Raw genomic sequence first — 9805 nt, forward strand, 5'->3', positions numbered from 1 at the left:
TGGTGGTGCATGCCTGTAATCCCAGCTACTCAGGAGGCTGAGGCAGGAGTGCTTGAACCCAGGTGGTGGAGGTTGCAGTGAGCTGAGATTGTGCCACTGCACTCCAGCGTGGGCAAGAGAGCAAGATTCTATCTCAAAGAAAAAACTATTTATTTTCTAAAATTAACATCATACCTGCTATGAAAAAAATTACAACTAATTGTCTTATGTACCCTACCTTTAAATTTCAACTTTTAAGACTTTTATAGAGTATCACCTCATATATGAAAACATAACACATACTACTCTACCACGTCTCAGTAGAGAGCTAAAAAAGATTCTTCAGTGTTGTAAAGTTCAAGAAAATGGAAAATTTCTTTTCTAAATGGAGTATTACTTCGCAGACAAATTATAAACTCCAAAATGCAATTTTAATAATAGAAAATAAGGTCTTAATTATATAAGCATTAAATAAATACTGTTAATATCACATACAAAATATGAATCAAAGTTACAGTAAAGGTTAAGGTTTTGCTATTTATTTTTTAAATATATAAGAACAACAAACTTTACTAAAATACTATATATTATTTGGCATTTTATTTCTACTTATCTAATCTTGTTATACACAGTACACACACACACACACAAATCTTGGACTTGAAAAATCTTCAAGCTCAAAATGCTATTATTAAGTCAGCAGACTTAGCAATCTCCTACATATTCAAATTATATCCTGATAAATTCTGCTAATATTCTTAGCAGAAGCTTGAAAGTGGGGAAAGAGAAGGATAATTTTCTTTTTTTATTTACTCCTAAGGGGTTAAGGGGGAGTGGGAGGAGGGCATTTGTTGTATATCTTATCAATATATTTTCCTCCAAGAGTTTTAACATTTCTATTTCTCAAAATATTTATGTTCACGTTAAAAATTACAGAGTAGTTCACTCAGTGTGATGGCTCACACCTGTAATCCCAGAACTTTGGCAGGCCAAGGCAGGAGGATCACTTGAGCCCAGGAATTTAAGACCAGCCTAAGCAACAAGGTAATAACCCATCTCTACAAAAATTTAAAAATGAGTTGGACATAGTGATGCATGCTTGTGGTCCCGGCTACTTAGGAGATAAAGGTGGAGGCAAAAGCTACTTGAGGGTCTGAAGCAGGAGGAAGAATGCTTGAGCACAGGAGGTCAACCTTGCAGTGAGTCACGATCACAGGACTGCCCTGCAGTCTAGGCAACAGAGCAAGACCCTGTCTCAAAATACACACACACACACACACACACACACACAAACACACACACACACACAAGCTGAAAACCAAGAAATGGGTTAGTCTATTAACCTGTTAAACTTCAAACTTACAATTCATTCATTATTAATCAACTATTATTTACTGAGACCTATATAAATTCCCTAAAAATTGTCCAGTATTTGTTTATCTACTAAAAAATGTAAACCTTAATTGTATTCATTTATTTAGGGTGTTTTTTGTTTGTTTTGAGGCAAGCTCTTGTTCCATTGCCTAGGCTGGAGTGCAACACAATCATGGCTCGCTGCAGCTTCAACCTCCCTGGGTCAAGCAATCCTCCCACCTGAGCCTCCTGAGGAGCTGGGGCCACAGGTGCACACCATCACGCCTGGCTAATTTTGTTTGTGTGACCAAACAGACAAGGTCTCACTCTATCACCCAGGCTGGAGTGCAGTAGCACAATCTCAGCTCACTATAGTCTCAACCTCCTGGGCTTCGGCCTCTCAAGTAGCTAGCTGGGATGACAGGTGTATGCCACCATACTTGGCTAATTTTGTATATTTTATAGAAACAAGATTTTGCCATGTTGCCCAGGGTGGTCTCCAGCTCCTAAGCACAGATGATCTACCTGCCTGGGCTTCATAAAATACTGGGATTATAAGCATGTGCCACTGTGCCCAGTCCATACCCAGCTAATTTTTAAATTTTTTGCAGAGATGGAGTCTCACCATGTTGCCCAAGCTGGACACAAAATTCTGCCCGCCTCAGCATTACAAACTGCTAGGATTACACATGTGAGCCACCATGCCCGTTCAAACTTAATTGTTTTTAATGTTTAAAAAATATGAACAAAAAACATTTATAGGAAAGACGACAGACACAGTGGCTCATGCCTCTATTCTCAGCACTTTGAGAGGCCAAAGCAGGTGGATCACCTAGGGTCAGGAGTTCGAGACCAGCCTGGCCAACATGGTGAAATCCCACCTCTACTAAAAATACAAAAATTGGCCGGGCATGGTGGCACGCGTCTGTAATCCCAGCTACTCAGGAGGTTGAGGCACAAGAATCACTTGAACCCGAGAGGCAGAGGTTGCAGTAAGCCAAGACTGCACCACTGCACTCCAGCCTGGGCAACAGAGTGAGACTCTGACTTTAGAAAAAAAAGAAAGAATGACTGTCCTATAGAACTGAAGCAAAGCTCCAGCTTTTATTATTTTTCTCCCCAATTTTAAGCATTATTCTAAGTCTAATTAAACATTATAACTGCAATTCAACTCTGGAAGCACATATCATATTATAAAAGGAAAGCAAAAGTCCCAGAAAAATTTAAGAGGAAACACTATCTTTGAAGTAATCTTACTCTAGCAAACTAATCATATAATAATCTAGAACATCCATTAGTTATAAGTTAAAAAAATTATTTTACAAAGCAAAACTATTAACCATCATAAGGACAAGTATTTTAGCTAAAATATCACTAATACCTTGTGGAAAAGGGCTAGCTGCTGACACAGTTGTTCCTGGATTTCTTCCACCACCAGGCTTTCTTCCCCTTTGACCTGAACTGTGAGCTGAAGATTTCTTCCCTTTGCCCTCTGACCCTCTAGTCTCTGAAACATCTTTTCCACTAGAGGTGTGTGCAGAGACTTCCTGGAAATTTGCATTTGTAAATCGTGCTGTAGTATCTTCCAAGCGCTTCAATGATCCAGATATAGAGTTGTTGCTAGTGCTTGTATAAGTCTAACATTTTGATTCAAAAAAGGAAGGAAAAAGAGTTGATTGATTACATTTTAGCTACAGAAAACAATAGCTGACACATTAATAAAAATAAATAAGAACTTGCAGAGTAAACGTAAAGATTCTGTTCTAAAAATAAGTCAGTCCACCTAAGAAAATCATGCAAATACAATTTAAGTCTATTATAATAAGTTAAAAAAAAAAAAAAAGACAAGTATAGATAATTTAAAGATAGCTATTTCTGGATCAAATTGGAACAACTAGTAAAAGTATGTATTACGCATATTTATTAAACAATACACAGCAATAATGAAGATACTCATTTGTCAAGCAACATCATTTTTGTAAACAATGTCTATGCTTCCTAGACACGAAATTAAAACAGCTTTAGTGTTCAACATAGGAAGGTAACGATAAGGGAACTAAGGTGCTACAAATCCATTAGAGGACCACCATATCCATGAATTTATAAGGCTAGCGGAGGACAGAGCAAGAATGTTTAAAGAATTCAAATGAAGGCTCCTTTGCAAAAAATAGAAAGATTAAAAGCCTTTGAAACAGAAATCATTTTTGCAATTGTTACGTTGAGGAAAAAGTTATATATCGCAAAGGTAAGATTTTAAACTACCCCTAAAAGTGGTTCTCTATCATTCCATTGATCTGCATATGTTAAGAAAAAAAGATGAAGATTTGTATAGTTTCCAATTTTAGCAATCACTTTTTGTACAAGGTATACCCAAATAATGGCGAATAAAATGACTATATGAAAGCATATTATACCAGATGCACATTAATCACCATGTTTTGAAATCAAAAGTTTATAAAGTACACAAAGGCAAAGGTTTTGATGTCGCCATTAAGTTCACTAATCTGAGGCATGTACAGCATAAAGTTCAGTAAGTGCCTGCAACATAATCGGCACTAAATTTTTGTTGGATGAGTGAATACTTTTTTATTGTATCTATCTGAAATATCCGCTATAAAAATAAATCTGAAAATATGCAAACGTGAATTTTCCCACATATAGTCGCCACTGATTACAAACAACCAGATGAATATGAAAAACAAGAACATGACAATAAAATCAAGTTTCAAAATGGCTGGCATTTTCAGCAAAATCAGTTTCAAAAAGAGGAATCAGAGAAGGCATTGCTTGGAAAATCTAATCTTTCTTGCTGCTTTTCTGTCGCCCTGTTGCCATCCCCAACCCCCATCACCTCAGTGCCAATAATGAATATTCATCATCAAACAGAAGAAATATTCCATAAAAACAAAATAATCACTATTCTAACAAACTACAATCCACAAACAAGAACAAAAGTTTCAAAGGAAGTTTAAAAGAAAAAAAAAATCCCATTTTACAAACCAATCACATTTAAGCTGATGAAACTTCATGGCTTACTTTAGAAACATGAACCTTTTCCATGCTGGGCAGGTCAATTTGGAAACTACCCCACCTCATTTTTCAAATACTTTTTTCCAATTACTTGAGTTGATCCTGAGGTTCTCCATTCCTCTCACATGTGATCCTTGCATGACCTAGTGAAGTTTAAAAGTCATCTAAGAAACACAGTGGTGTTCTTTACTCATGTATTTTTGTTCATGTATCAAATAAAGAATGGAGAGAAAACTCGATGGAGTACTACAAATGGAAATACACTATTCACTTCCGCATGACAATCTACATTAGAGACGGTCATTTTTCCCACTTATTTAACAGAACATCTTTGCTCACACCCTCAAGTATAAAATCTGTCCATAAAAAGAATGAAAACATGACATTTGGGAGAAATAGTATTACAAAGAAAGCAATTAATAAAACAATCAAATTCAGTGACAAAAAAATCATACTGAAACCATAAATGAACATTTTTTAAATGTCCACACCTATAATTCAGAACATAATCAGACTTAATATGAAAAAGAATAAATTTTAGCTTTAAATGTTAACATTTTTTTTTCAATGGCTCAATTTGAAATGGGATGACAAAATGTTAACAATTTTTAAAGTATACATAATGACACTAAGGCAATGTAGGGTTCGTTCAAAGAGGAACCTCTATTTTAATTACATGTTTAAAAGTGATTTTAAAAGTACTTGTTCCATAATGTGCTGTTGGGACAATATGGCACTAGGGAATTCCATTACAAACATAACAATGATTAACTCAAAATCGAGGAAGAGAAAGGTAAAAGATTTTTACCTTTCTCAGAGGAGGGCGGGAGATGGCTGAAAAACACACAATGAATAAGCCCAAGACTAAATTCACAAAATCTTGTTTCCCCACTTTCGTATTCTACATGTCTCTCATAGTATGAACATCTCACTGCTCTGAGTGTAATTTCTGTACTTAAAAATACTTATTTTTGATGCAAAATGGACCACAAAATGCACGCTACTTCATTTGGTGCTCTACTGAAAAATACACAATTTTTTTTTTTTTTTTTGGTTCTTTTCTACTGAAGATAAAACTGGACATTTGGCTGTATTAACAGTCTCTGAAGTGCTGCATAAATACTTTGTTCTACATTGTGATTTACAGGCCACTTAATCTTTTAAAAGGTTAATTCAGAATACATGGCATTTTTATTTCATGGCCAACTAGTAGTTTTAAGATAAGCTGCAACACCAACATACCTACTCAATAGCATTAAGTGGGAACAAAAAATATTTACTTCAAACAAAAATTTAAAACTAGATTCAAAATTAAATAATGATTCTGTAACAAGTAACCAAAGAAAAAGCAGCTATGATTATTTACAAAAGGTATGGTTGTTTCAGATTAGACTATCAGGCTCTGTCATCTACATAGGTAACCAGGAGGCAGAAGGAAGAAAACAGCCAAGAGCTATCTATGCCTTCAACCATGAGAAAACATAATGTGTTAGTTAAAATTTCAAAATAATGTACTATTGAAGTAACTCATAAAAACCAGAAATTTTTTACCAAGCCAACCTTGAGAATACAGCATGTAAGCTACCCAACAAAAATCACCTAAAGAATGAACACATTAAAAAAACAAAACAGTGAGCTGTACAATGACTTTAGCCTAATTTAGATGCTACTAGAATACTGAAGGANAAAAAAAAAAAAAAAAAAAAAAGGGAGGATCAAACCAAGCAAACAAAAACTCCCCACAAAACTAAGAAAAAATAGTAGGAAAAATTATTAAACTAATGAAAATAAATAAACTCACAGTTTAAAAACCTCAAGGAACCCCAAGAAAAAAGAAATATGAAGAAACGTAAATGAACTCAGTTCAGTATCAAGTTGCTTATCACTAAAAACCAGGTGTGGTGGCACACGCCTGTAGTCCCAGCTACTCAGGAGACTGAAGTAAGAGAATCGCTTGAACCCAAGTGGTGGAGTTTCCCGTAAGCTGAGTTCGAGCCACTGCACTCCAGCCTCGAAGACAGAGTGAGACCTTGTCTCAAAAATAATAATATAATAAAATACAACCACACATAGAATCATATTATATGTAAATTCTCTAAACACTACAGTTAATAAGGAAAGATTGCAACAATGAATAAACTCAAGACCTGACTATATACTGCCTTAAAGAAATCTATTTTAAGTTAGATTAATTTCAGTCCGGGCATGGTGGCTCATACCTGTAATCCCAGCACTCTGGGAGGCTGAGACAGGTGGATCACTTGAGGCTAGGAGTTCAAGATAAAATAGTTTATCAAGAAAATCTAAACTATTTTAATCGATAAATTGCTGACGACACATTGTGGACAAGCCTGAGAGGTGAAACCCCATCTCTACTAAAAAGACAAAACTTAGCCAGGCGTGATGGCACACACCTGTAATCCCAGCTACTTGGGAGTCTTAGGCAGGAGAATCACTTGAACCCGGGAGGGCAGAGGTTGCTGTGAGCTGAGATCATGCCACTGCACTCCATCGTGGGTGACAGAGCGAGACTCTATCACAAAAAAAAAAAAAAAAAAAAAAAAAAGAAAGAAAGAAAGAAAGAAAGAAATCTATTTTATAAAGGTACAAAGAAAGTATAAGCATGGGTAAAGAAACATTAAGCTAAAGTTAATCAAAAGAAAGCTAAATTCACTATATTAACATCAGCCAGTAGATTTCACAACAAAGAATATTAACAAAATACAGTGGCTTACTCATCAAGAAGACACAAAAATCCTAATTGTTTCTGTACCTACTACCCACGACTCACAATAATTGAAAGAACAAATAGACAAAAAATGAATAAGGATAAAGACAACTTAAACAATATAAATAAACTTGACCTAATGGACATTTACTGAAAAACTCCACACAGCTGCAAATCAAGACACACTCATTCTTTTAAAAAACACAAAGAATATTTAACAAGATAATCCATGTTCTACATCAAAAAAGTATCAATAAACTTAAAAAGAAAGATACAATGCAAAAATATTAAATTAAAAATCAGTAACAAAAAAAATGTGAATATCCAAAAATTCCAAACTATGTAATGCATTTTTAAGTAACTCACAGGTCAAAGAAATGAAAAGGAAAACCACAAAGTGTTTTTTGAACTAAATAAAAATGAAAACATATCAAAATTCATAAAGCGGTACTTGAGAGGGAAGTTGTATCATTAAATGCCTTTATCAGGAAATCTGGTTTCTCGTTGGGCATATAAGGAGCAGAGAGAAGTCTCTGCTCTGCCCTATAACAAATACAAAGCTCAACAAACTGAAAATCACCAACTCTTGTATCAGTGAATTTAGAGGTCAAAGGGTTAAAATGTTAAACAAAAAATTGGGTCTCACGCTTGTAATCCCAGCACTTTGGGAGGCTGAGGCAGGTGGACCATCTGAGGTCAGGAGTTCGAGACCAGCCTGACTTAACATGGTGAAATCCTGCATCTACTAAAAATACAAAAATTAGTTGGGTGTGGTGGCACTTGCATGTAATCCCAGCTACTAGGGAGGCTGAGGCAGGAGATTGCTTGAACCCAGGAGGCGGAGGTTACAGTGAGCCAAGATCGCACCATTGCACTTCAGCCTGGGCAAGGAGAGTGAAACTCCGTCTCAACAACAACAAACAAAAAACTGGAAAGATAAATTGGTGCACAGAGAGACTTACAACTTACCTAAGCAAATCCAGGAGCTGAAACCTCTGCAGGAACCAGTAGCAGGGAAAGAAAACCTAAACTATTTTCACTGATACACTGCTAAAGGCACAGTGCGGACAAGCCTAAAAGAGAAAACCTCCAGGGGGACCCAGTCTTGGGGACCCTCATACTTTTGTGAATATTACCTCCAGGACATCCAACAGGCCCTCAGAGTGAATAATGGAGAAAGAGTCCCCCAGAGATCTCTCCAATAAAGGGGGAAAAGGTACCATTTTGAAATAACCAGAGCTTTCCTTTTCCTAACAAGGCCTGCTTTCAGAAGAAATTAACCAGGTTCTAACCTGTAGGGGTTTTTGTCAGAGCCTAACTGACCTAGGGAAGAGAAATATACAACCTCAGGCCACTCTAACCATTCTGTCCCACCTGCAGGAGAAGAAAATAACTAAGAAGGCCCTATGCAGTTCACATTCCAGGTGTACAGGTACACCTAAAGACTGAAACCTAATTATAGAAGTATAGGATGCCTCCTGTTCCCCACAATTCACTAGTACATTACTAAAGGCCTATTTATACTGTAGTTCCTTTTGCCAGGACATGTCAAAAACAACAAAAAAGGCAAAAAAGGCAGTTTAAACAAAGTGAAAAATCTTAAGAAACTAATTCAGACATGGCAGGAATGTTGGAATTATGAGAGCAAGAATTTTTAAAATCTATGATCAATATAAGGGATTTAATGGAAAGGGCAGACAACATGTAAGAACATATACATAATGAAAGCAAATCAGAAATGCCAGAGAGATCAAAAACAAACAGAAATGAAGAATGTCTTTGATAGAATCATTAGTAGACTGGGACACTGCTTAAGAAAAAAATCTCCAAGCTTGAGGATATGACAACAGAAACTTTCAAAATTGAAAAGGAAAGAGAAAAAAGACTGGAAAACAAAAGCAAACAAAATATCCATGAATGCTGGGCCATATATAAAAGGCATAACATCGTTAAAATGGGAATACAATGAGGAGAAGAAAGAAGCAGAAGCAATATTTGAAATAACGTCCAAAGACTTCCCCTGGAATAAACGGCAGTAAGCAAACCAGCTATCAAGGAAACAGAGAACGCCAAGCAAGATAAATGTGAAAAAGAAGGGGGAAAGAAGAGTATACCTCTATGCTCAAAGATTAAAATCCATGAAGGAAGACAGAGAAAAACACCTTACTCACACAGGCACAAGTATAAGAATTATATCTGAATTCACCTCAGAAAACATGCAATCAAAGAGAGAGTAAAATGAAACACTTAAAGTGTAATGAAAGGGTAAAAAAAAGAAAAAAAGACAAGGAAATGCAATCATATAAAACGCTCAATTAAAACCACAAAAGCTGTGAGTGACAAAAACAGTAACAAAAATTAAAAAATGAAAAACAGTAATAAATATGGTAAATATAAGCCCAATTATATCAATAAACACCTTAAATGGCAATGGTCTAAATGCCCCAATTAAAAAATAAAGATTGTCACAGATCAAAAACCAAGCAGCAACTACATGTTGTCTATAAGAAACCTACCGTAATTATAAAGACATGTAGAGTTTAAAGGAAATAGTGCTCACTTTGGCAGCCCATGTACAAAAATTAGAATGGGGCCGGGTGCGGTGGCTCAAGCCTGTAATCCCAGCACTTTGGGAGGCCGAGGCGGGTGGATCACGAGGTCAAGAGATCGAGACCATCCTGGTCAACATGGTAAAACCCCGTCTCTACTAAAAAT

The 9805-nt window shown here is 36.0% G+C and overlaps 1 protein-coding gene across 17 annotated transcripts in view; it reads right to left on the reverse strand.

The window, feature by feature from the left end:
- Window positions 1-9805, reverse strand: part of MLLT10 (MLLT10 histone lysine methyltransferase DOT1L cofactor) — a 238787-nt gene that overhangs the window by 75665 nt on the left and 153317 nt on the right. For 16 of the 17 annotated variants that reach the window (XR_005197307.1, XM_037732574.1, XM_037732570.1 and 13 more), the window contains one exon: window positions 2714-2969. Coding sequence is in view for 16 of the 17 variants with exons in the window: in XM_037732574.1 (XP_037588502.1) it covers window positions 2714-2969 (256 nt within the window). In the remaining variant the exon portion in view is untranslated. Of the gene's footprint in view, window positions 1-2713; window positions 2970-4368; window positions 4506-9805 lie in introns of all 17 variants that reach the window. The other variant, XM_017511895.2, reaches the window with a different exon arrangement.

This window comes from Cebus imitator, unplaced genomic scaffold, assembly GCF_001604975.1.
Source record: "Cebus imitator isolate Cc_AM_T3 unplaced genomic scaffold, Cebus_imitator-1.0 Scaffold456, whole genome shotgun sequence".
Lineage (NCBI taxonomy): Eukaryota > Metazoa > Chordata > Mammalia > Primates > Cebidae > Cebus > Cebus imitator.